This window comes from Gopherus evgoodei, chromosome 3 (genome assembly GCF_007399415.2).
Source record: "Gopherus evgoodei ecotype Sinaloan lineage chromosome 3, rGopEvg1_v1.p, whole genome shotgun sequence".
Classification (NCBI taxonomy): Eukaryota; Metazoa; Chordata; order Testudines; family Testudinidae; genus Gopherus; species Gopherus evgoodei.
This window is the reverse complement of record NC_044324.1, coordinates 222,005,046-222,030,428: the sequence shown is the minus strand read 5'-3', so window position 1 is coordinate 222,030,428 and position 25,383 is coordinate 222,005,046. Positions and strand designations below refer to the sequence as shown.

The 25,383-nt window shown below is 53.7% G+C and overlaps 2 protein-coding genes across 5 annotated transcripts in view; both read left to right on the top strand.

The window, feature by feature from the left end:
* The window catches only part of KLHDC3 (kelch domain containing 3), a 36,467-nt gene extending 27,644 nt beyond the window's left edge, over window positions 1-8,823 (top strand). For 2 of the 4 annotated variants that reach the window (XM_030558177.1, XM_030558176.1), the window contains exons 9-11: window positions 6,521-6,594; window positions 7,127-7,205; window positions 7,867-8,823. In XM_030558177.1, coding sequence (XP_030414037.1) covers window positions 6,521-6,594; window positions 7,127-7,205; window positions 7,867-7,933 — 220 coding nt within the window. In that variant the 3' untranslated portion in view covers window positions 7,934-8,823. The other 2 variants (XR_003999800.1, XM_030558178.1) reach the window with 2 other exon arrangements.
* On the top strand, window positions 8,771-25,161 carry LOC115649309 (neuronal PAS domain-containing protein 4-like). Its single transcript, XM_030558173.1, has 9 exons — window positions 8,771-8,842; window positions 13,554-13,660; window positions 17,850-18,016; window positions 18,995-19,134; window positions 20,249-20,354; window positions 21,329-21,575; window positions 22,057-22,166; window positions 22,754-22,895; window positions 23,535-25,161. Exons 1-9 carry the CDS (start codon window positions 8,828-8,830, stop codon window positions 24,514-24,516), a joined length of 2,016 nt encoding a protein of 671 aa, XP_030414033.1. The 5' UTR covers window positions 8,771-8,827; the 3' UTR covers window positions 24,517-25,161.
* Window positions 25,162-25,383: the final 222 nt, after the last annotated feature.

Here is a 25,383-nt window from a genome sequence, read left to right as displayed (position 1 = left end):
CACTTTGCTTCAGCAGAAGGGCCAGCCTAACAGAGCCTTCATTCTTGCACTCTTGTCTCCATTATGACCGTTTATGGTTATGCTGAGCAGATAGGAAGCTGCTGCCTTAAGACACATTGAGAATCAGCCATTTCACATTCTCCATGTATGGGCTTCAAGAGTATGCAAACAACACTGGTTCTTCAAACCGAACTTTGGTAGCTAGTAGGAGCTGCTGCAGATCAAGATTCCTAGGCCTCTCTCATAGCTGGGGAGAGGGGCTAGCTAGCCAGGGAGGGGCTGGTTCACTTCCTGCAGGCAGTTATCAGGTGTGTTCTGGGGCTGGCTGGCTGGCTTGATAAGAAGTTTTCCAGGAAGTCCTTGTAAATGGAGAGCTCCCTATAGTCTAGATTGTCTGCTGGAGGCCGCAGGTCACCAGGAAGTGGGGAGAAAGGGCAGAGATAAAATTTCAGCACAGAGGAAGGGATTAAAGAGGAGAACTAAAACAGTAACAGTAGGCAGCCCCTGCCTAGCTGCGTGGCAAAAGCGGCTGGCTCCTGGTGAAGGGAAAGTGAGGCCCCTCTCTGTTCCGCCTCTCCCAGCCCAAGGAACTGTTGTCTCCCTGCTGTGACAGCTGCCTCATTATCTGAGTGCTAAATGACTCTTGGAGGAGTCCTTTTAGAAGCTAGGCCAGGCAGTCGGTGTATCTGGTGCACTGTGGTCCAAATGCATTCCTACACTCCATCCAGAGACCCTCAGTCTGTGCCCTTTCCAGCCCAGCCTGCCCCAGGCACTACATGGAAATCTCAGCCATGTCCCTCCCACACTGCATCCATCAGAGTCCTAGCCACAGCCTGCATTGAGGCTTGTGGGGCTTGGGATCCGAGGGCAGAGAGGATGGACCAGGCTGTGAGTTTCTTCTCCATCTCCCAGCCCTGCCACAGATGTAAGGTACCTAAGTGTCAGCCAGCCTGTGACTTTCTACCTACCCCAGTGCTGTCACACGACCCCATGGCATTCCTGCCTACAGCCAGCTCTGCACACTGCAGCCACAGTACTAATATTTTTAACCAGGGACTTCCCAAGTAAAACACATTGGTGTAATATTGTGGCTACCCCATGAACAGTGCCCTGTTAGCTTTGCCTCTGGGTCACAGGGATTACAGTATGGCCAGATCAGATTCCCTCCAATAGAAGTTACAGACCCCAAGGACCTTGGAGGTGAGTGGGAGGGATGGTCTCCTGTAACTCTTCCATTACAGGGTGCTTGTGTACCTAAGGGGAGCGGAACAGCTCTGCTGGACCCTCTAAAGGAGAAGCATCGCTGTCTTAGGCTGTGTGTTTGTTTAGGAGTGAGGTCTCTTTCGCCTGGAATATATAATGTGTAACTTGAAAAGGAATCTGGTAATGAACCAGGGTTTCCAAATGAGCTTGGTTGCCCCTGCTTTTCCATCCAGGAGCCCCCTCTCAACCAGCTGCTGCTGCCCAGAGCTCTCCATTTCTCCAGCCTCCACTCTCTGCCCAAGAGTGTTGGAAGCAGCTCAAAGTGCTGGCCACGTGGGAGATGGGGCCTGAAGCAGGAAGCCTCACTGGTGTCTGGCTGATAGTGGATGAGGATGTGTCCTGAGACTCCCTTTCTTGGGAGCTGTTCACACTGACATTTCATCCCTTAGCTGCTCTCCTGGCCTTGAACTCGGGCTTCCTTTAACCCCCTCAGTGTGTGGTGATAATTCAGCAGACATGGGAGCTGCCGGCTGTCCCTCTGAAAGATAAGGGATGCATTAGGGTTTCCTGTGACGTGGATGTGAGATAAGATTAGATTATCCTGGCTATGAAACCTGCCACCCCGTGATAGGATTAAAGGGCTCTTTCCTGAGCTCGGACAGATGGGACCCATCAGCAACAGGTACGGTCTCTGCCAATATGGCCGCTGCACTGATCACTCATGGCAGCAGGATGGTAAGGCTGCCCCTACGCTTGGTGCTGGGGTGGTTGGCTGCCTCCATATTCTGTGTCCTCTCTGCCTTGGGCCCCATACCAGCCGATCCTCATGCACAAAGACTTGAGACAGGCAGAACTTGAGTGCAAAGTCACCATTGGTGCTCATCTGCCAGCTGAAATCTGAGAGTATCCATCCTTGTCACTTTAAACTTACCCCATCCCAGGCTAGAGTGGAACTTGTGAACTCAGACTCTTGCGTACCATTTTTAATATCTGATGATAGCTTTCCACCATGGAGACTGTGCTGTACTTATTCAGAGGACAGATTGTCAGGGACAGTGTGTCCTGCATTAATGTGCCTCTTGCCAGTCGGGAGAAAGGATTCAGGTCACTCTGGCTCACGTAGGTGTTGGCTTCTCTCCTGGGAATGCACCAGAGGGAGCCAGTCTGCTAGGAGCTAGCCTGAAATTGGAACTCCTTTCACAGGTCACAGAACAGCCATCACATGGCAACAACTTCAGGTTCCAAATGAGCTGGGAGTGGTGCAGAGATCAGTGGTACCATTCCTTTAACCAGTCGGGCCTCTGAACTTGTTGAGCTGTGTCCCTTTTAGAATGGAGATGAAGTAGTTCTGACTTTGACACTTCCAGTGACCCCCTGGTTAAGGCCGTATGAGCATTTCCAGCCTAATTACCTTTTGTCAGTTGCTTATAACTTTGTCCAGCTTCCCTCTTTTGGGATATGAATGGAGTGGCTGAAATGCATCTTGAAATAGCTTGTAACCAGGAAGAGAAGCTGTTTGAGACCCAGAAAGTGAAAAAGGCCCTATACATATGACTTGCTAAGAGCGGGCAGGGAATCTTGGGAAGGGCAGCATGGGCAGCAGGGCCCTGCTTATGCACGTTTTGGTATGCTGCAAACTATTGCAAATGTGCCTTCATGTCTTCTGCTGAAGAACTTAGGGAGGTTCTGAGCTGGAGCCAAGCAATGCCATTCCTGGGGAGGAGAGTGCCGGGCCCAGGGCTGATGTCTGCATGAGGCCATTGGCACCTAGCTACTTAAGCAGGGGGTGTCACACTTGGCCACGTTTCACTCGAGTCTGCAGAATCTAGCTTTTCATTGTAAGCATTTTCCCTAAGATGATGGGCACTAGCAATTGGTAGCTACAGAATTGCAGTGTGAGACTCTGGGGAAGTCCCCATAGCTACTAGTTCAGCAACTGCTCTTTTCACTGGTCTGTAGCAATCTGGAGCCTTTGTCTTGCACCAGAAGCACCTTTCTTTGGGGAGAGTATTGGAGTGGTGTTTGAGAGTGCTACAAGAGCAGCCCTTCTACCTCTGGAATTGTCTGGCTCTCTGCATACGCTGGTGTCATCCGCGGGAGGGTCAGTGCTCTCTGTCCTGGGTCCTGTGACCGGCAGGAAAAGAAAATGTTGTTTACTTGTTACCCGCAAAGTCTCTGCAGCCCAAGGAATGGAAATGGCGCCCCAGTGACTCAGATGCACACTGCAAACAAGCAGCAAGCTCATGAAGTCTCCCAGAGTCTTCTGGGCGTCCAGTTCTCCACTTGATTGCATCTGTTCCAAAAACGTGGCAGGCCCTCAAGACATCTAACAAGACAGGACCCTCCCTGAAGAGCATGTGAGGGTTGGATACTAGCCCTTGTAGGTACGTGGGATGGTGGAAGGATTCCCTGATGATCTCCCTGAAAGGGGTTTCCCAGCCCTTGCTGATCAGCCTCTGTTAATTTTTCCTAGTCTAAGTTAGTTTTGACCTTGGTGCCTCCTCTTAAATTTTACTGTTACTGCTTTTTCTTCTTTCCCCAGCCCTTGCCCGCTTCCTCACTGCTGTAGCTGAGTGAGCAGCAGCTCTGCTATTGTTAAGGTTGGGTCTGTTTATAGGACCACTGTTCTAAGTGCTTTAATGACATGTACTTGGACTGTCTTGAATGTGCTGTGCCTCGTGGAAGAGGAGTAAATAATCCTGTCCTAGAGCCAGTGTGACCGGCACTTTTTTCTTGCTTCTCACTGCATTCCATTCCAGTACCTGTCCTGCTCCTTTGCTATATCCGGGGTGGCTCTAGCTTTTTGCCGCCCCAAGCGCCCAAAAAAAAAAAAAAAAAAAAAAAAAAAGGGTGACCTGACTGCCGAAGCCAAAAAAACCCCAACCTCCTAGTGCCTTCTGGACTGCTGGGGGAGGGGGGGCAGGGAGGCGGCCGCAGGGAGCGCATGGAGGGCGGTCAAGGCGGCTCACAGGGGGGCAAAGGGCCGCGCCTCGCAGCCGGGCAAGAGAGGCTCCCCCCTCCAGCCTTGGGGTGTTTCTCCCGGCCGGGCAGGCGGAGCCCCCGGGGGCTGCAGGATGTGCTGGCTCAGCTGCTCCTTTAAAGGCGGCTCAGCCGGGCCGGGTTCAGAGTGGCGCGGGAGGCAGAGGCTGGTGCAGCTGGCGGGGAGTGGCGCGTCCTGGGGAGCCCGGCAGCACGGTGAGCAGCTGGGATTGCTAGTTCCGTCCGTGCCCCAGCTGGGCTGGGACTGGCGGAGCACAGGGAGCCGGCCGGGGGCTCCGGAGCTACAGACAGGGCTGCCAAAGCACCAGAGCAAAAAAAAAACAACCAAAAACGAACCACAGCAGGGCGGCTGGAATGTGCTGCCCCAAGATTGGCCGCAGTGCCGCCCCTTACAATGTGCCGCCCCAGGCATGTGCTTTCTCGTCTGGTGCCTGGAGCTGGCCCTGACTCTACATCTGCTCACTTGACGGGGATGGGAGCATTCCCTAGGTCAGTGAAGGGGTGGCCTATGCAGCACCAACTACTCCCACCATTGTTCTGCTCTGGAGTTAAGCAGAGGCTGGCTGGTCTCCTCAGTGTGGCCTTTTTAAACTCCTGCTGCTTAACGGTTCTTCCAGAGAAACCTGTGTTAGAGGCCTGCCTCCCACAGCAGCAATGTCTCTAAAGCTGCCACCGCTCAGGCTTCCTAGCACACACTGTCTGCAGAGAAGGCCCTAGAAGTGCTGCTGCTCTTGAGTGATCTGACATCAGCCATTCTTTCCGTCTTGCTCCCAAGTCAGCTGCCTGCTAGTAGGTGTCTCTGGCCTTCTGTGGTAATGAGTTCTCCAGCTGGTGCTGGAACATCCGGCCCCACCTGCTGTGGGGGCAGCACAAGGAGCATGGCGTGTTAGGGAAGGGGAGAAGCTGGAGAGGGCTGGGCAGATGCTTGTGCAAACAAATCTGTATTCTGTGCCAGCCCAGTGTCCCCTTCCCAGCATGCCTGGGTTTCTCCTCCCTCAGGCGAGAGTTACCTGGTCTCCAGCAGCTTGAAGGTGGCTCCTGCCCTGGGCCATTATGGGTCCCAGGCTTGTGTGTGTGCTCTGAGCTCTAGAGGGTGACAATTACCAGTCTGCAAAGGGCCAGCCATGTTCACAGCACTGTGTAAGAACAGGCTCCTGCCAGATCCTCTTGCACTTGAAATGAGAGAGGGTCTGCATGTGGATGTCGCAAGGCTGAGGCCTCTGACCTGGGGTTGGGGTGGCGAGCAGAAGTGACTTTGTCACAGACATATCTTTCTTATGCACCTTAAATCTCTGTTAAGAGTCAGATTCTAACTGGAGGAAGTGAAGTGAAGGGGAGGTCCCTGCAGTGGGGTGGGAGCAGGGTAGGTGGAGGAGCTGTAGGCAGGAGGAGAGCTCTGAAGGCAGGAAATGAGGAGTCTGAATGATGCAAACTGAGGCCAGTGCAGGCCTGAGAGAGTGATAGGCTTGAAACAGCAAATGAAGATGATGATTCTCCCTGCAGCTCTTGGGCCGGACTTGAAAGGGAGCTGGGAGGCCAGGGAGAAGGGGGCTTCAGCAGATGACAGAGCCTAGGCAAAGGGGAAGTGGGCCAGATTTCCAAGATGAGTTGGAGGAAGAACCAGCAGGATTTGGCAGTTGACCTGAATAACTGAGCAGTCTAATCTGAGCTGGAGGCTGGAAGTCTCCTACTAACTGGGAGAGGTGGCGTTCTTGGCTGTGATGGGGAAGGGAAAGACAGGTTTCCTAGGAAAGAGGTTTTGCTTTTTTTTGCCTGGCTGATTGGGTTGGCAGCGAGACAGCTAAGAGAATTGCAGGTACAGGACTGAATGGAGCAGGGAAAGGCATAAGTGTCATTGGCATAGAGGGGATGTGAATCCAGGTGGTCACCCAAGGAAGGTAGGAGGGAAGGGTTATTAAGAATGAGACTTCCAGGGCCTCTGATGTGGGAGAAGGAGGCAAAGCTGTCTTAGTGGAACCTCTGATACAGAAGTGGGAAGGGAGCTAGTTGAGTCCTAGTCAGATGCCGCAGGAGGGAAGGATTGTTGAAGGCTGTGGGGGCAATCCAGGACGTTGTGGGCAGATTGGTGCCAGGATATGGTTCCCCTCAGCAGAGTGGCAGGGATGGAAGCTAAATGCCAAGGGCCTGTGGGGAAGGCTGCAGGGGATGAGCCCAGGCCCCTGGTAGCTCAGCTTTGCTGTGTAGTCCCTCGTATATTGGTAGGACCCAGGGTCCCTCCCTAACCCCTAGAATCAGAGCAACATCAAACCCACATGAGGAGCACTGCTGCAATGACTGTTCTGATTGGCTCCCACAGCCCGTCTCCGGAGGAGGGAATGGGGGACGAATTTGACCTGATGGATCACTCGGACCTCTACATCCTGGACTTCAGTACGTGAGCATCTCCTCACCATGGCTGTGTCCTCCTGGCCTAGGCTGCCCTCTGGCCAGATCTCTCAACCCTGGGACCTGAAGGCCAGCTCCTATGGCCAGACTGAGACTCCTAAATAAGTGGCCTGACTTCAAAAGCTCAGTGCTTCCTGCAGCTCCCACTGGAGTCACAGGGGGCTCTGCACTCCAGAATCCTTCCTCCTACTTCTAGCAGCCTAAATACAGACATAGGAGCTGACCTGCAGGAGTCCAGGCCCTGGAGCAAGGCTGCAGCTGCTCTGTCTCTAGCTATACTGGTTCACACCAAGCAGGCCCTCCTCCACGCAGGGGCAGCCTTTGGTTTGCCCCCGTCAGGCTGCGCAAGTGGCCTAAGATCTTTGCTGTCCCCACCCGTGTGGCTGCTGCCCATGGTAGTTTATCTGGACCCTGAGCTGGTGCCTGCCCTTTTTCCCCCTTCCCCCAAGCAAGAGCAATTCCATCTCTCTCCTGGATGTTGGCAGCACTAACACCTTGTGTGCCCTTCTCTCCATAGGCCCTAGTTTGAAGACCCTGTGTAAGCTGGCAGTGATTCAGCACAGCCTGGACCAGTCCTGCCTCCCGCATGACATCAGGTAGGGATGCTGCTCCTCTGTCTCTGACAGCCAGCCTCTTGGCATTCCTGTCCCCGGCTCCCATACCCAAGCCAGCTGTAGGTGGAGGCTGGTCAGGGAGCCTCACCCATGGGCTCTGCTAGCTGGCAAGAGCACTGTTGGGAGGGCTCTGGGAAGGTGTCACACACACTGATGGGGGCCGGGCGCTCTGCCCTCAGATCCTTGGCCCACACTTCCACCCAGGCCCCTAATGCCCCACCTCCTCCTGTCTGCCCACCCCTTGGCTTGCCACATAAACTCCTGATGGGGATTCTTTGGAGCCCCCCATGCCCAGCTCCCTCATCCAGTAGTTTGCACACAAACCCTTGAACAACCCCAGCACACTAAGGTGTAATTGCCCAGCTGGTCACGTTTGGAGCCCCTCCATCCATATATGGGTAGAGTGGGGTTTGGGGGCCTCTTAGCGTTAGTGGAGGGAAACTGCTTTTCTATCTTGCAGGCTGGTAGTGAGGCTGATTTGGGACTCTGGCTATTACATGTATCTATTACTGTTCCACTAGGGCCAAACTGAGGGGGCGGGAAATGCCCAGGACCCAGGCCTGGTGGGGATGAGGGCTGGAACTCGATGGGGGAAGCTGGAAACCTCGGTCTGTCTCTTTCTAAGGCATCTTGTTTTTTGCAGATGGGAGCTTACAGCAATGACAACAAACAGCAACATCAGCCGCCCCATCCTTTCCTCCCACGGATAATCCTGCCACCCAGTCCCCTCTCTGCCTCTCCTTGCCCTCTGCCCTGCCGTGCAGACTGAGCTGCCATCTCAATGTGTCTGCATGGATTTTTATCCTCTTCAGGAAAGGGCCCTGTGCTCAAGTTCTTCCCCCAAAGGATTTGTTCCTCCTGTCACCTGCTTCCTTGTGCCCTCACCATGCTGTTCTCGCCTGTGTCCCTGGCTGGAACTTGGCACAGGTCAGTGTGCAGGCAGAACGGGGTAGCAGGCTCCAAGGAGGAAGAAGCCAATTGTTTCTACTCTCATTGCTGGCAACAGCAGCCTATCTCTCTCTGCTGCACCTCCCTGTGCAGCCCCACTGGATTAACAAATGCTCAGTACTAGCTGGCTGCAGGAGCAGCATGTGCTTCACCTCTCCAGGATTACTAGCTGGAGCAGCACAGACTCTGCATGGCTCTGCTGTTCTCCCTGCCCAGCCACTCTGTGCCCTGATCACCAATCCCAGTGGCTGAACTGACTTTCTAGGCCAGCTTCTCTTGCACAACCCTCTACGGCTACTGCTGGCATGTGGGCTTGGTCCTGCCCACTCCAAACTTGGCAGAATTCACCCTCCACAGGGAGTGTCCAGAGAGACCCCTGGGACCTACGTCTGTTAGTCCAGCAATGCCTTATGGTGGCGTGGACTCCTACTGGTGCCAGGGTCTCAGCTGTAATTGGGGTGCTGAGGCTGAAGATCCCAGCCTGTCAGGGCAGGCGAGAGAGGGGCTTCTCTGCATTTTACACTTGCACACAAGCCTGAGTGGAATAGACTGATCTGTGCCTGACGGGAGGGGCTGGCCCAGGGGCTGCGGTGCCACTGCCCAGCTCCAGTGTAAAACAGCAGCTTTGATTTCTATAAATATTTAAAACAAGCCCAATGCTGCATTGTCTGGTATGTCTGGGCGAACCATTGTTTGGAGAAGGGACTGCTGGGGCCATTGCAGTCCTGTGGGGGGAAGAGAGTGTAATTCTTGAGCTGGCATGATTTGAGGTAGGAGACAGCACACTGTACACCAGACAATCCTGGTGCAAAGGCCTTTGTGGCCAATAATGAGGCTGCTAATCAGTGAAGAGAGGATTACAAGCAAGTGTAAGGTTTTCAGGTGAGACTTGAAGAGTGGGGAGGGACAGAGGAGCTGATCCACATGGCAGGAGCTGCAGAGAAAGGTCTCTTAGTGAGAAGGTGAGGGGCAGAGAAGAGGTCTGTGCTAGACAGATTGGGGAAGGAGATAAGGGTTTTAAAAATTCCTTTGCACTGTCCCCTGATATGAGAGGGGTGGGGGAGGGATTTGATGGGGGAGGGATGCTTCCACATACACCTGAGAAGGTAACAGTAGTAGCATCTTTGGGCTGCCATAGAGAAGGGAATTGTCATAGTGAAGGCAAGAGGATAACAGCAGAGGTGGGCCTGAGGCCAGGCTAACGGGGGTTGTGTTAAGGATGAGAAGTCATAGACCCAGGAGGAGTATGAAGAAAGAGTTCAGGGTCAGGACTGGCTAAGGGTTGGGGTTGGCAAAGGCAAACAGAAAGGAATCCAAGAGAGCTGGCTGTCAAGATTCAGCCAAGGGGATCTGGCTGAGGTCACATGCTGACTTGGTCACCACAGGCAGAGGGGGCCAGGGAGGAGTCACTGTGGTCCTGCTGATGCTAGCAGCATGTGTGAACGTGGTGGTGGATGTTACAGGGGAAGAGAAGCTCATTTTTCCTTCCTACCTTCTCTTGTCACTGCACTGAGGTCATCCAGTCCCTTAAGGAAATAACTTCCCAACACAAAGGAGAGAGCAGCCACAAAGAGGAGTGCCTCTCGGACCTGTGCGCAAAAGAAGGAAGCAGTCCCATTATCTGGGCTGGAGAAAGTGGGCAGGTGGAGAAGAGTGAATAGGCTGGAGAGGGAGAAGTCGGACTGCAGCCTGGAGGGCAGTGCAGGAGTGTCCCGGAGAGGAGCTTTCATTCAGATAGTGGTGACGCCTTACAATGAAAGGGGAGCAGTATTCAGTACTGAAGTAGCTGAATACAAAGGCTGGTAGGATGTCTCAGAAGTAGAGGGTGGGTAGGTGCATTTGCTATGGGAGAGGAGGATAGAGCCTGGTACCTACCACCACACACGGTACTGGGAACACTTTGGGTTTGGTTCTAAGGAAGGACCATGGGAGAAGCTAGCCTGGCTTCCTCACCAATAGCTGACACTGAAGGGGGATGCAATAAGTCACCTAAAGGGTCTCGCTGCCAAAGAGAGGGAGAAGCTGGTGAGGGGAGTGTTGGGGGAAGGAGTAAGTAGGAACAGTGGCCCAGAAGAGGGCATCCTTTAAACTGCACAGTAAGAGGCTTGCTGCTAGTGAGCTGTGAAATCAACTGCAGGGAAGGAGGGACCTGTCACAGGAAACCTTAACATTAAATTGCCTTGGTGCATAAAGCTCTAGCTCCTAGACAGCAGGAGCAATCCTGCTCTGCCCCCACCACACCCTTTAATCCCCGCTCCAAGTAGCCTGAGGTGGCACTGAAGAGTCTGTTCCTAATGGCCAGGGCTAGAATGCCACAGGGCTGGGGCATTGCTGCAGTTTTGGACTCCAGAATCTGTCCATTTTAAACATACGTTTCTGGCCCTTATGCTGTGAAGAGAACCTCATGGAAGTGACCCGAGTGTAACCAATGCAGTGCTGCCTGCCTGAGTCTGTAGAGAGCCTGAGACAGCAGTTCTGAGAGGTGTGAACTGGCACTTGATTTCACTCAGGGTCCTGCCGGCTCAGACTCCATCTCTGGCGAATTGGGCATTTTCCCAAGATGCCCCAGAATTCAGCATTTCACCCTGGAATCTCTGGTTCTCTGCTTGAGGCACTGGCTCTTCGCTTCCCAGTTTCCCTGCTCTGCTGGGACCTGCCCACACCCATTCCCCAGCTTCTCCCTGAGGAGAGTCAACTGAATTCCAGCACATGCTCCCTGTGCTGCTCCATGGGGCTGGGGAGACAGAGCTGAGGGCTGGCTTCAAGCTAGGGCACAGGGTGGCCCAGCTGTGAGGGCTGCCTGGAGAACAGCAACTGCACTGCACACAGCTGGAGAGATGAGCCCCTGGAGCTGGCCCCAGGGTCACTCTTCTGGGACACATAGCGGGGAAGGAGGCTCAGAGCCAAGTACCTCAAAAACAGCAGGAAAGACAAGGTCTGGGGAGGGGAGCTGGCCTCCTCTAGGGCAGCGAAAAACCCCCAAATACATTTCCTCTCCCCCTACCTGGCATTACAGGAATGGAGATTTTAAGTGCGGTAGTTCACGGCAATAGAGAGTTGCTGTGGAAAGTAGTTCCACTGTACCATTGTGCCCTGCTAATAATCTGCCAGGCCTCTCCCACCCATCTCCACTCCACCCTCCCCAGCTTACTTCAGAGGAGGTGAGTCAAGGTAGATCTGCACCTGGTTCCGGTCTGGTGGGTGCCATGGCAACAGGCACTTCAAAAATACCAGAGCCAGACTAACCTAAAACCAGCTGTCAGTGGTAAAACCACTTTCTAAGGGGCATATGGGCTAAGGCCCAATTAATAGCAGTTCCCCCAAATGCACCCAGACCACGTCGGGCTCTGATCTGACCGGCTCTCCCCCAGGGTAGGACTTGTTCAATGCACGCATGGGAGACCTAGGGAAAATCCAGGGGATGGGTGACTCCAAGACTCTCCTGAAGCCAGTGCCGCAGAAGGCTGCAGGGGTGCTGTCTTTCCTATGAAATATAAAGCTGCGGCCCTGAGCACGCCTAGCTAGTAAAGATCCCATGGCACTTAGTAAGTGTTGCGGAGTTAATCTGGGTGTCCTGGCCAGATTTCAACTCAAGTATGTCCCCTTTTAGTTACAACTGAATTTGGGCTTATCCCTCTCTTCATGTCCTGAGCCCTGGTGTGCTGCTGCTGTGTACTATTAATAATGTTGGTGCCACACTCGAGGCGGGGGAGGCAGTTCCAGCCTGTGAATTATATAAAGAGCAGTGGGATGACAGAGGCTGTCTAGGGTTCTGGCAATTACTGTCTTTAACCTTCTCCGATAAGACCTGTATCATAAGCTCCTATGCCATTGTCTCTGCAGCCAGGGCTATATTGGAGTGTCTCCATCATTGACTTCAACTTCCCAGTGTGCTGGAATATGGGTCACTGCCCTTTGCGAGTGTCCTGCAGGAGCAGAGCTGGGTGTGGGCATGGCAGTGGGAGCTAAGTTGTATATTTTATCCCCTTCATTCTCTGCCATAAACCGGTGTGGAGTGGTGCCTTCTTGTGTCACTTTCAGACCCCTGCTTTCAGCTGGCACTGGGCACCCTGGGGCCTGTGCTGAGTTGACGGTGTAGGAACCTGATTCTTTTGCCCTGTGCTGTGCCACAGAGCAAAGCTGTCATTAGGCAGCCAGTGCCCTGGGAACATTTCCGAGCTGTTCTGGCGCCTATTTCTCTGGGTGACTGTTTTGGGGGAGGGAGGAGGTGCATTTGCTACCAGTGGCAGATCTGTTCTCCCATGGGGAGATGCTGAGTGCCAACCCACAATGGGAGTAGGGGCCAGTAGGAAGGCTCCAGTCACAGGTGCCAGTTCTCCAGCAGGAGATGATGCAGCTGCTGCTGGTTCCCCAGTGGGAGAGACATTGGGAGAAAATCTCTCCACACCGGGAGAAAAGGGGCAGCCTTGCACTGCAGACCATCCCAAAGCTGGGAACAGCCGGATTAAACCCCAAGCTGGCACGCCAGAGTCTGCTCCCACAGCAATCCCCAGGCTTAGTGTGTCTCATACATTTTGCAGAAAAAAACACATTTCCTGGGCTGCCAATGAAGTGTTTGGGACTGAACTGACTGGCTGGGCCCATCTTGGGCCTTATGTATGGTGGGTCCAAATGAGATAGATGACAAGAAGACAGCCAGTGCCTTCATCACACCAGGAGAGCAGGGGGTGAGGGGTGACTGACTGACCTCTCTTTCCAATGCCCCAGCCCTCCCTCTCCTGCTGAGCTGACAGGTTTGTTTTAAAGAGCCAGGCTTCCTTTTATTGCTTCCCCTATCAGATTGCAGCCAGGCTGTGGAGGGTTATTTTTAGAAGTCTGCTTTCTAAAAATAGCCCAGAGCTGTTTAGAATTGCGTCACAAGAGGTAATTTTATCCTGTTTGGCCTGGCTCAGGCCCCCATTCGCCCCAGGAAGGGGAATACAAAAGGAGGGTCAGTGCAGGAGGGGGTCAGCGGGTTCAGACTGAGCCAGAGGGGAAGGAGGTAAGAGGCACTTTGCCAGATTCAGACAGCCCATGAGTGGGGCTCTTAGCCCCAGTTATGTGTGCAGGGGTTCAGCCTCCCCTCATCCCATGGGGTCCTGCCAGAGCCCAGGCCTTTCCCTCCACCCAGTGAGGAGCTGGTGTGTTAGTGACCCCCTAAAAGCAGAGCCAGCTCTGGGGCAGCTTCCTGCTACATGGGGGATGTCTCCTGCTATTGGATTCATCCATGCCACCTGGAGCCAGGCTTCAGGGAAAGAGACCAAGAATGGCTGCTCCTTCCCCCCAACAGCAACCCCTCGGCTTCTCTCCCCAGTGCTGCTCTCCAGAGGGAGCAGACTGTCCCCAGCCCTGCCCCTCTGATGTGACCATGTCTTCATGCAGGCCAGGAAAATGACCATCTTCTGTGCCCACTGCAGCAGGCCGCTGAGGAAAATGAGCCACCCCCGAGGGAGGAGTGGGATGGAGCCCAGCACTTCAAAGCCGTTCAGGTCAGAGACCATCCTGCTCCCTCTTCTCTCCTTTACCCGGATGGACATGCTGTCCCATTACATGCTGTGGGTCTGGATGTTGGCATTCTTTACTGCACTCTCTGATCCTGTAGAATCAAAGGGCATCACCCTTGGCCAGCTTCCTCCTGCCCTGCCCTGCCCCCTTAGCCTTACATGTGAGTCAGGGGGACGGGAGTGAAGGCTATGAAATGAGGCTCTGACTGTATCTGCGCTCATGGTGCAGTGAACTAGAGTGTTAGCAGTTAGGCGAAGAGGGGCGTGGGGAGAGCAGTGAGGAGGCTGTGGAGGCAAGTAGGAGTCATGGACTGCAGACAGATTGTGGGCTAAGTTAAAGAGCATTAGTTCTTGTCCCTGCCCCTTTGGAGTGTCCTGCCCCTTTGGAGTCTCGCTGATTGGGCACTTTCCCAGGTTGTAGATGGATCTTTCTCTTCGCTGTCATACCCCAATGGAGAGGGCAGAGCTACCAAACCATGACACAAAGGTCCTGTGGCAGCCTATGCCTCTATTTGTGTTCCTAGAACCAAAGCCAACCTCACTGTATCTAGGGAGTTGTGTCCCCCTCTCCCCCGCAATCTCCTATTTGCTTCTTCAGGATATTCTGCCAAGTGTATTGTCCCTTTGTGCCCAGCTGTAGTCAGAAAGGCTTGGCCTGGGAGCTTCTCAGGCAGACTTGCTCTGAGCCACACTCCTCTGAGGACAGGATGACACTAGAGGCTTTTGCTGGTGCAGCAGTGCTGGTTAGGGGTGGGATTTTTTGTGGCAACATTTCTATGCTGGGCAAAGCCCTGGTATAGATACAGTGGCATAAAACTCCTTTGACTGGAGGCTTGTCTACACTGGTACTTCACAGCGCTGCAACTTTCTCGCTCAGGGGTGTGAAAAAACACACTTCTGAGCGCTGCTAGTTTCAGCGCTGTAAAGTGCTAGTGTAGACAGTGCACCAGCACTGGGAGCTATGCCCCTCATGGAGGTGCGACCAGGGCCGGTGCAAGCATATTTTGCGCCCTGGGCGAAACTTCCATCTTGCGCCCCCCGCCCCCCCAAAGTCACATACATTATAGACAATACACAGTCACAGAGTAACATGTTATAATTTAGAATTTATGTTTCTGCACTTTAAGTTTAGCAAATTTAGAAACAAGTTCCTCCAAGTCAATGCTGTGAGCAATGTCATGTTCTAGTGACAAGGTAGATAGCCCAACAAGTCTTTGTTGCAACATTGATGTTCGCATGTATGTTTTTATCAATTTGAGCTTCGAGAAGCTTCGCTCACCACTGGCCACAGAAACTGGGAGAGTCAAGAGGATGCAAAGAGCATTAACTGTGTTAGGGACACTATCTGTCAGCTGGGGGTCAGGGCTGTGGGGAGGATGGGGTCAGGGGGTTTCCAGCTCAGAGAGACTGGGCTCGGAGCTGGGGGTCAGGGCTGTAGGGGGGATGGGGTGAGGGGGTTTCCAGCTCAGAGGGACTGGCTCGGAGCTGGGGGTCAGGGCTGTGGGGGGGATGGGGTGAGGGGGTTTCCAGCTCAGAGGGACTGGGCTCGGAGCTGGGGGTCAGGGCTGTGGGGGGGATGGGGTCAGAGGCGTGCCTGGGGGCACTGGGGCAGCTCAGCTCTGCAGGCTGCTGTTCTCTCCAGCCATCCAGGCACAAGGGGAGAAGCAGAGGGACCAGCTAAGGACCAAGGGGGCAGGAGCACAGGCACCTGAGGCCAAGCTGTGGGGAAGCACTTGCTTACCTTGCCCAACGCATGAGCATCGAGGTCCTCTTTCTTCCTCCACTCCACCAGACCACCGCTGAGGCTCTTTTCTTCTCCATGTCCCTTGCTGGGGCTGACATGGAAGCTGAGCCAGGGGGCAGCCCCCGCTTTCCTCCAGAAGCCCTGGTGTCGCGCTGCCCTCGTAGGGCTCCTGCCACGTGCCCTAAGCAGAGCTGCGCAGCTCTGCCCAGTCGCCGGTGCTCCCGCCGGCAACAAGAAAAATGGCGCAGGCTGGAGCCCCTGCTCTGGGAGGGAGAGGGATTCTGAGCCTCTGCCTACAGTCCAGGGATTCCCCTGGGTCAGCGCGCCGTGGGCAGCCTGAAACTCTGGGCTGCCGCGGCGGCACCCTGACCCAGGGGACCCCCTGGGCTGTCGGCTGCCACGGCGGCGCCCTGACCCGGGGGACCCTCTGGGCTGTCGGCTGCCGCGGTGGTGCCCTGACCCGGGGGACCCCCTGGGCTGCCGGCTGCCGGGGCAGCACCCTGACCCGGGGGGGCCCTGGGCTGCCGGCTGCCGCGGCAGCGCCCTGACCCAGGGGGGGCCCTGGGCTGCCAGCTGCCGGGGCAACGCGCTGACCCGGGGGGGCCCTGGGCTGCCGGCTGCCACGGTGGCACCCTGATCCAGGGGGGGCCCTGGGCTGCCGGCTGCCGCGGTGGCACCCTGACCCAGGAGGGGCCCTCGGCTGCCGGCTGCCACGGTGGCACCCTGACCCGGGGGGGCCCTCGGCTGCCGGCGGCCGCTGCCACCGGCAGCTCAGACTCCCTCTCTGTCCCAGCAGCAGCGGCTGCTCAACCATTTAAAAAAAAATTGGGGGGTACCACTTTTTGGCAGCCCCAAATCTTGGCACCCTAGGCAACCGCCTAGTCTGCCTAAATGGTTGCACCAGCCCTGGGTGTGACGACACAAGCCATATTAAAACACTGCCGTGGCAGCACTTTAACATGGGGGGAGGGATAGCTCAGCAGTTTGAACATTGGCCTGCTAAACCCAGGGTTGAGTTCAATCCTTGAGGGGGCCACCTAGGGATCTAGGGGAAAATCAGTACTTGGTCCTGCTAGTGAAGGCAGAGGGCTGGACTCAATGACCTTTCAGAGTCCCTTCCAGTTCTATGATATAGGTATATCTCCATATTTTCAGTGAAGACGTGTCCTAGGATAGCTCACTTTACTCAGCAAACCAGACTAAGCTATGTGGCAAAAGCTCTTTGCCATTAGAAACTAGGACAGTTTGCCAGAATAGCAATACCAGCAAACTTTTTCCAGTATCGATTAGGTTTAGCCCTTCTCTCCAAGGGCAGGGGTTGGTGTGGGGATCTGAATCATGAGAGGAGTTGGCCTGTACTGAGCACCCCTCGATTGTTTTGGGGGCAGGTAATCACAGGGCATCCCAGTGAATGGGGGTCAGTGGTTCATAACATTCCAAGCTCAGCCTGTTCAAATGTTTTTGTAAAGCGATTGCTTTATCTGCTGGGGCAGAGCTGAGGACACGAGCTGAAATGTACAGCAAGGCAGAGCTGAAACATGCTGCATGCATGACTGCCTCACTAGCCACAGGCTGGCCCATGAGTGATGTGGTGATGTGGCTGAAGGCCAGCGCTCAGCGTAGGGACATGAGCTATGTCAGCTCTCCAGGCAGCACCCTGTCCCCAGAGAGCAGGGAACTTGCAGGAAGGCCCCACTGAGTGGCTGCTTCCTTTCCTGCTTGTACTGCTTCAGACCCTTGTCTCTGAGCTCTCGTTTCCTCGGGCTGGTGATTCAAGCCATACCACAGCCTGGTATCCCCAATCTCCCTGCTCCTGTTCCCATCTGCAGCCTAGGGCTGCATGTGGCTGGGGTGCCACCTCGTGGCCACTTGCTGCAGTGCTCACCTTGCGGGAAGGCGGTGGGGCTAAGGGGGACGTGCTTTGGGCAGGCCCCGGTATCTGCCTCTAGTCCACACCTCTTGTCACTTGCTTTGCATTAAATGCAGAAATCAGAGTTAGTGCACCCTGAGTTCTGAGTTGATAGAAGCCTGGATCCAGAGGGGACCTTTGGTTGCCACCGCAGTGATCCCTTGCACAACTTGATGTTTTGTCATGTTATCTGCCCTGAGCGACTGCTTATGGTTGTCATGGGAACCATGGCTTAGAACTCCCTGACTTGTGTGCAGATCAAATACTCAGAATGGGGCATTGTGTGATTTATCTGGGGATGTGAATGTCCAAGCCCAACGTGATGCAGATTTTCCCATCACCTAGTAGCTTTTTAATGGAAGTCATGGAGTGGAAACTGTTGCAATTTTCCTCTTCAGCTGGGGTAACATCTGCTTTGGGAAACAAATTAATTACACCCTTTTCCCTTTCCCAGGGCACCTCTCCTGGAGCAGGGACTCCCACCTTCCTCACAATTTCTAACAGACTCTGCTTCTCTGCAGGTCAACAAAGGGTGCCTCTAAGGCTCGTCGGGATCAGATCAATGCTGAGCTACAGAACCTACGCTCCCTGCTGCCCATCTCAGCACAGGAGAAGGAGCGGCTCTCCTACCTCCACACTATGGCTTTGGTCTGTCTTCAAATCCGTGGGGCACAGCTCTTTCCTCCAGGTAAATATCCAGCCCTGCAGCTATCCCATTCGCAGCCAAGCAGGAGTAGTCCCTGCTGTTGAGTTTCTGCACTCCCAGTAGGTTGCAGAGCTGATCTCCAGCTCCCAGAGCCTCCCACTGCATTAGGTTTCATACCTGCTTCAGGTAGGCAGAGCCATACTGTGCATAACAGCTGTTCCCCGTACCACACTCTGGACATGGATATTGCTCCCACGAACCATGACATACACCTTATCGAACTGCTTTCTGGTTCCCTTCTCTTCCTCCCCAAGGGCTGCATTTGCAGAGTCATCACATTGCAGAGGATGATCATGCCTCTTGCTCTGGCATGACTACACCAGGAACAGCATGTTCAGTTCTGAGTCTCTCATTGCCAGAAAGGTTCCCTCAATTTGAGGGTGGCTTTCTTCAGACAAGTGCAACAAAAGCCATGGTGTAACAGCCACAGGTGTTTAAAGGCTGGAAATCTCAAGGAGGGGTGGGCTTCAAGGGGGTGCAACCAGGGTCAATGGAATTAAATGTTAGGAAAAGCAGGCAGAATGTCAAGAAAGGCTTCTGCAGCCTGATGGGTCTGGCCACCTGGAACAGCCTCCCATGGGAAGTGGGGAACCCTGGCACTCAGGACATTCACACCATCAGAGGTGCTTCCATCACTGTTACTCATTACCTGCCCCTCCCTGTTTGCGTTACACCCAGTCTATCTGTCGTCAGGGCAGGGACTGCATCTAACTCTGTGTGCACATGCAGCACCCAGCGCTACAAGGCCCTGATGCTGACTGGGGCCTCTGGGCACTACTATAATAGAAATAATGACACTAGTCTGGCAAAAGGCCTGGAAGCCGCAAAGCATGTGCAGGGAATGGAGTCCCCTTGGCAACCCAACAAGTGGCACCTCTCTCTTGGCGAGTTGATGTTCCTGCCCGTCCCACTCAGAAGGAACTGCTGTGGAAGCTCTATGCTGCTCTTTTGGTTTTGCAGGCTCATCTGAACGTGCTCCTGCCACGACGCCAGATCTGGAGCTGCTGTCCTCATTGCCAGGGTTTATCATTGCTCTCTCTGCAGATGGCAAACTGGCCTACATCTCTGAGAACGTGGCCCATCTCCTGGGCTTCTCTGTGGTAAGCTCAGACTGTTGCAGGTATAAGGCACCATCCCACTCTGTTCCCACTCCCCAGTGGCAGGTCAGCGAGTCCTCTGCAGAGCTATAGACTGTGGGGGTGGCAGCTCCCATCACAAAGCTGTTACTACTCATGTGCAGTGCCACACCACATGCCAGCACACAGCAGCTAGCTTGGCTTTTGTTCTGGGCTGGTTTAGGATAATGAGAACCTGGGCCAGTAGTGATCAACGCTAACTGGATGACAGTGACAATCCACATGGTTACAGGTGCTAGGCACCCATTGCTCCACCTGGAATCTCTCCATCTGAGCTCTGTTGCCTGCCCACCCTCCATCCCCATCGTCCTTGCCGGCTGTTAATGACTGAAACCAAGGACTCTGGCAGTGGCTATTTTTGCTTATGAGCTGTGTGCATTGGGGTGGCAGCTCCATCTGCTGCATAGGTCGTGACTGCTCCTCTGCTTCAGCTTAGCTGCTGTCTAGCTTTCTTTATACATCCAGCTGATCTATTTGTGTTGGTCTCTGAGGGGTTCCCTGGTTTTAATACCAGGAGTGGGAGAGTAAGGGCGAGAAAGGTGAGGTAAGGAATGAATGAGTGAGAGAACCTGTGCTCCTGAACTCAGCAGTCTGTCATTCACAAAGGGAATGTCAGACCCATCCCTTCTCCCTGTTCTGTTTCTCAAGGTCATTTGTAGTTGTCTCCTACCTGTGTTGGTTTGAGGAACCTGGTTTTGTTTTTAATGGAAACTTGCTTCCTAGAGACACTGTTAATATGAGACGTTGTCTGCTGACTGCTGAAAGTCTGACCTCTCTCACACATCCTCTCACATGAAGTCTGGCCTCTCTCACGCATCCTCTCACATGAAGTCTTGAAATAGTTTCCTGCTGAGATCTCTGATCATCTGTCCACTTTTTTCAGGGCATTCAAAACCACTGTGCCCATGGTCTGGTGGCCCAAGGGCAGAACAGGGAGACAGGAGCTCTAGAGTTCTAATCCTGGCTGTGACCGTGGTATTAGATGCTGTGATACATAAATAACTACTCCAGTGGCATTAGGCCAGTGTGAGCCAGTTTGTGTCTGTACTAATAAAGTCTCTTTTTGCCCTCCTACCAGGTGGAGTTGCTAGCCCATGGAGACTCAATCTTCGACCTACTAGATGACTCAGCACATGAGGCCGTGCAGGAGAAGCTCCACTTGGCTCAGGAGCAGCCAGGCACTGGTAAGCCCACGCAGGACTCAAAACAGGATATACGTGGCATGGGGGACAGCTGGGTTATTCATGGGGCTCGAGGCAGAAGTGTACATAAGGCTGTGTGATGGGGGATTAGTCCATGTACCAGCCTGTGCTCTGGTGACCTATGTGAAAAACCCCTTCCAGAGGACAGTCTTTAAAAAGATAAACCAATCCAAATGATTGCCACCCAGACCTGCAGATGCTGGAGTGAAGGTTACAGGTACCTATCAGGGGCCCAAATACATTTTATCTTCCAAGAATACTGGGGTAGGTATACTCTTGAACCAGAATCCACATGGCTTAGTGTGTTCATGCTGAATCATTTTTAAAATCCGTGCACTTCCACTATGTACCCACATCAGGGCTGTTCTAAACCATTTCAGCTGCACTGCCCTCTGCCTACTTATCCCACAGTACAAATACACCTCCTATTAGCAGTGCCTTGTGGGTGATTTCAATGGTCTTACTGGGTACTTCATGGTTGTCTTGGAGAATTATGGAAGGAGAGATCAAACTCCCATAAGTCACTGGGAAATGCCCAACAGACTCCTATGAGATCCCTAGGGTCAGCGCCATTTCTAAACTGCTTCCACGCGGAGGTCAGGCAGAATGCTTAGCTTACAATCCTGCTTAAGAAGGGAGAGGAGAGGACAGGAAGCATGTCTTACCCAGGGTTCATCCCATATGAGTACTGGCTGAGGCAGTACATCTAGACTGCACAGCACTGAGAGATGTGCTACGGTTACTCCTGATTCAGTCTCTTGCTGCCAGGAGTAACTTCTCCAGGGTTGGGTAGGGCTTCTTCTCCAAGCTGCCCCCACTGCAAAGTCAGTGTGGTATATTGGGTAGTTTCCTCACCAGAGGTAGACTGGGATCAAGCAGTTTGTCCCATCGATCTAGCAGCTGGTAACTTCCTAGAAGATGCTGACAATTTACACAATGACTTTTTATTGCCGCAGAAATTGTGTTTGTCAGTGAAATGCGCACATCCAGGTCCTTTCGAGTGAGATATGGAGGGAATCGGGCTGTGGCAGTGAGGGGCCGATTTCTCGCTCTGGATGGGACGACCTCCTCCTCCATCTTAACGTTCCTTGGCTTCTGCACTCCCATCATGCAATTGTCTGACTATGGGGATGGCATTTCTTATGATGCCCCATTCCAGAGCCAGCACACACTGGATATGAAGGTCACTGATGTCACAGAGAGGTAAGAGGTGGCTGTCTTAGCATGGTCTTGACTGAGTCCCTGGGAGAGCAAGAGAGTTCAGAATACAGTTGCACTCCAGAGCACTAGTGCCAGCCACAATCCATGCTCTGCAGGGCTGGAGCCAGGTCTCACTCCTGGGATGCACACTGCCAGCCCACCAAACAGATATGCAAACATTGTAACTATAGACCCCCCCCCACATCCCTGCATGCCTCTTCCCCTAACCCAGTACCACTGGGGAGAGGGTCTGTTGCCTCCTGCTTCTTCCTGCCTCCACCAACAAGGAAAGGACCAGATTATGCCTCTGTGTGCCCCAAAACTCTGGGAGTGGGCAAGTTTTCCCCACCTCTTTCCCTTTATCCTCACGTCAGAGAGCCTGTCCTTTCCCCTAGCCAACACTCTCTACTCTAATCCTTCCACCAATGAGAAGCATCTCGAAGAAATGTTGACTCAGATGCTGCTCCTTTCTGTTCTTCCTCAGTGTCATTTATCATCTTGGCTATCGGAGGGAGGAGCTGATTGGTCAGTCTTGGTACAGCCTCCTACACCCTGCAGATGTTGCATCAGCAGCTGCCCAACATGAGAGCCTGGGTGAGTGCCAAGCTCAGGCTAGGAATGCCTCTACGGATAGGGGGAATGAGATATTCTTTGGCAAGTTCTGAAAAGCAGCGGAGTTCACTCTGTTTTATGTTACAACTAACATTGATCTAATCTTCCAAGCCCCTCCTATTGTGTATGGAGTGCTCTCCCTGAGCCTGTCAGCAAGGCCACTGCTTTCTGCCCTCCAATCCCTCTTCAAAATCCACTTCTTCTGTGATTCTTACCAGAAATGAGCTAAGGAAGGAGCAGCCATTGGGTTTTGGGCCAGCAGCTTGCTCTGCTCTCATATAATGTGTGCATTTATACTGTGCCTGTCATTACCATCCCTAGGCTCTTGGGGCCCTTGTGTGTTCCACTGCCATGAGTATAACATAATTTGATGCATATGCTGTTAAGGGCTCTTCCTTTGGGCCAAACCAAGCTCCTTCTTAAGTAAGCAGAAGCCCTGTTTTGGCTCTGTCCACAGCATTCCCACGCTAGGGGATGACATGGGGCCTGTGACCTTGCCAGGGGAAGAGGACAAGGTGCTGTGTACTGCCATCATGGGAGCCCTGATCACTCTGTGTTTGTGATTTCAGTGTGTGGCACTGGGAGGTGCAATCGGCACTTAGTGGTTCGCCTGCTCTGCAAAGACCTGAGCTGGGCATGGATGCAAATCATAGCATCAAAGGAGTATGAGAGAGGAAGAGAGACCATCACCTGCACCAACTTTAGCCTCAGGTACAACCCCTTCTCCTTCCTAAACTATTCCCTAAGGAGGTACCACCTGCTCCCCACTTGTTTAAGGCTCAGCGGGCAGAGCACTTAATATAACATAGAGCAGAATGAGCATGATGAGGGCAGTGGAAATCAGATTAATGTGACTGTCAGATAAAAGATGATCACCAGATACCATGAATTTAATCTTTGAGGTGTGAGATAATGGAGAGGGGCAGAGGTCTGGTGGGCAGAGGGGAGTTACAGATGGAGGGAAGAGCACAAGAGTGTGACAGAAACAACAAGATTAAGCATGGTGACTGCTACAGGCCAAAATCAGTATCAGTAATGTTGTATTAGTGTCATGGTCCTTATAGTGGTGGCTACCAGCTGCAGGGGTCTCTGAGGGCAGGGGCCATTAGACTGCCCTAGAAGCTCCTCCTGTCTGGGTAAGCTGCTGGGAGGCTGATGCTGGGCCTCCAGAACCCTGCAGGAACAGACTGCATCCTCAGGGATTGGTGCTTCACCAAGAGGTGGGCGGTTATTAGGACTCTTGACCCACATGGTCCTAAGCCCCTGTTGACCCCCTTGAGGCTGCTGGTCAATAGAAAGGTCTCTTTCAATGCTTACTTCAGTCCCTGACACATTCTTTGTTTTCTACAGTGAGGAAGAAGCTCAGTATCTCCAGGGCCAGAATCCATGGCACAGAGTCATCTCTGCAGCTGCACTGAGTCCAAGGCACCACACCAGAGAAAAAGAGCACAAGACACTGCCAAGAACACTAAACCCCTTTCCACAGGAGACAGCACTGCCTAACCAGGGGGTACCCAACTATAGTCCCTGCCAGCTCCCTAATGCCCAGCAGGAGATGCTGATAGCTTCCCTACAACCTTCATTCACCACCTGCTTTCCCGCTCCCACTGTAGAAGCTGGGTTACCCTCCCAGGAGACTGGGTGCTCAGTCCTACCCGCTGGGCAGAGGAATCTATCCTGCCCCGTCAGTGTTTACAAGTCACCCTACAGACAGCCCTTCTCCAGTCCTTGTGCGCTGTATTCCCCAGAGGTTCCCCTTTCTCCTGGCAGCAGCCCTTCTACTGATGCTTGTCCAGTCCCTGTTGGAGGGCAGTCCCCAGGCATGTCCCCTGCAGTGTTGCAGTCTCCTGAGACAGAGAGATGGGCAATCAGTGTATTGGCTGAACAGATCCACTCCCTGGCTGAAAGCCTATCTCAGTACACAAAGCAAGTGCAGCTAGAGCCTCCTGTCCCACTGTGTTCTGAGCGACCTATTACTGACAGCCAGCTGGGGTCAGGACAGGACTGGGGCAACTCTGGAACAGTGGCTTTCCTAGCAGAACCCTGTTTAGATGAAGATATCATTACCAGTATATTAAGCAATCTGCTGGAAAATGGGGGTCCAACCTCACCTACCACTGCTTTGGGGTCATCACCCACTATTTTGTCTTCAGACTCTGACTCACAGGGTGGCCCTCCATTCCGGATACCCATGTCTCCAACAGTTACCTGTCCAGATCAGTACCTCTTTCTACAGCCTTTGACTACCTCTGCATCATTTGACTCCTGTGCACCAGTGTCCCTATGGGATGGGGATCTCAAGGAGACTCTATGGTGCACTGCAGCAGAGTAAGTAGGCCCTTGGCTGTGTTTCAATACCAGAGTGACAACCCATCTCCGCATCCTCTTCTACTCTCCAGTTGTTTTGCAGGCTCAGCGGCTTCTCCACCTTCTCTCAGAAGTAGCACTAGAGGTGGGGGAGGGAAGAGGGTGTTATCTGTCTTTTGCACTTCACTGTTATGTAGTTTCCTCCCTTCATTCTGTGGATGGGGATAAGTGGAAGAAAAGCTATGATTTAATGAAGAAAAAAACCTCAGTTCTCTGAACCAGAAATGGCCCTTGTCTCTACTCCATGGAGAACAGTCAATGGATGTAGCATGATGTTCACTGCCCGTTCTCATACACAGTGCAGTGGGGCAGGACCTCAGGGAACCAGACTGGACGAGTGGCAGATGAGGGCCTACATTCCTGCCAGAGGCTCCTCAGCTCCTGCTCCGCCCTGAGCCACAGTGCTAGGCTGGCTCCACCATGAGGCCTTCAGCCGTCACAGGAGCAGCCTCTGCTGCCTGCCATGGCAGGGAAGTGATGGACCCTCTCAGCCCTGGGGCTGTGCATCAGCCCCCAGTGGCGGGAACTCCCTGAAGGCTTCGGCCATGGAGACGGGGAAGGAGAATTCCTGGGCCTGGCACGCAGCGGCGGTGGGGAGGCGCCGGCCCCGGCCCAGCGCAGAGCCCCGCCGTCACCAAGGGGCGCAGCGCCGGGGAGGTGCTGCTGGGTCTGTAGGCGGAGCCCAGAGCTGTGAATAAAGCCTGAGATGCTGGCCTGTGCGTGGCTGTGTGTGAGGGGGGAAGGGACGGGCCTGAGGGGACCGCTACGGGCGCCTCACAACGCGCCTCGCCTCAGTACGGGGCCTAGCAGCGCGCGCGGCTGCCTCGCGCCT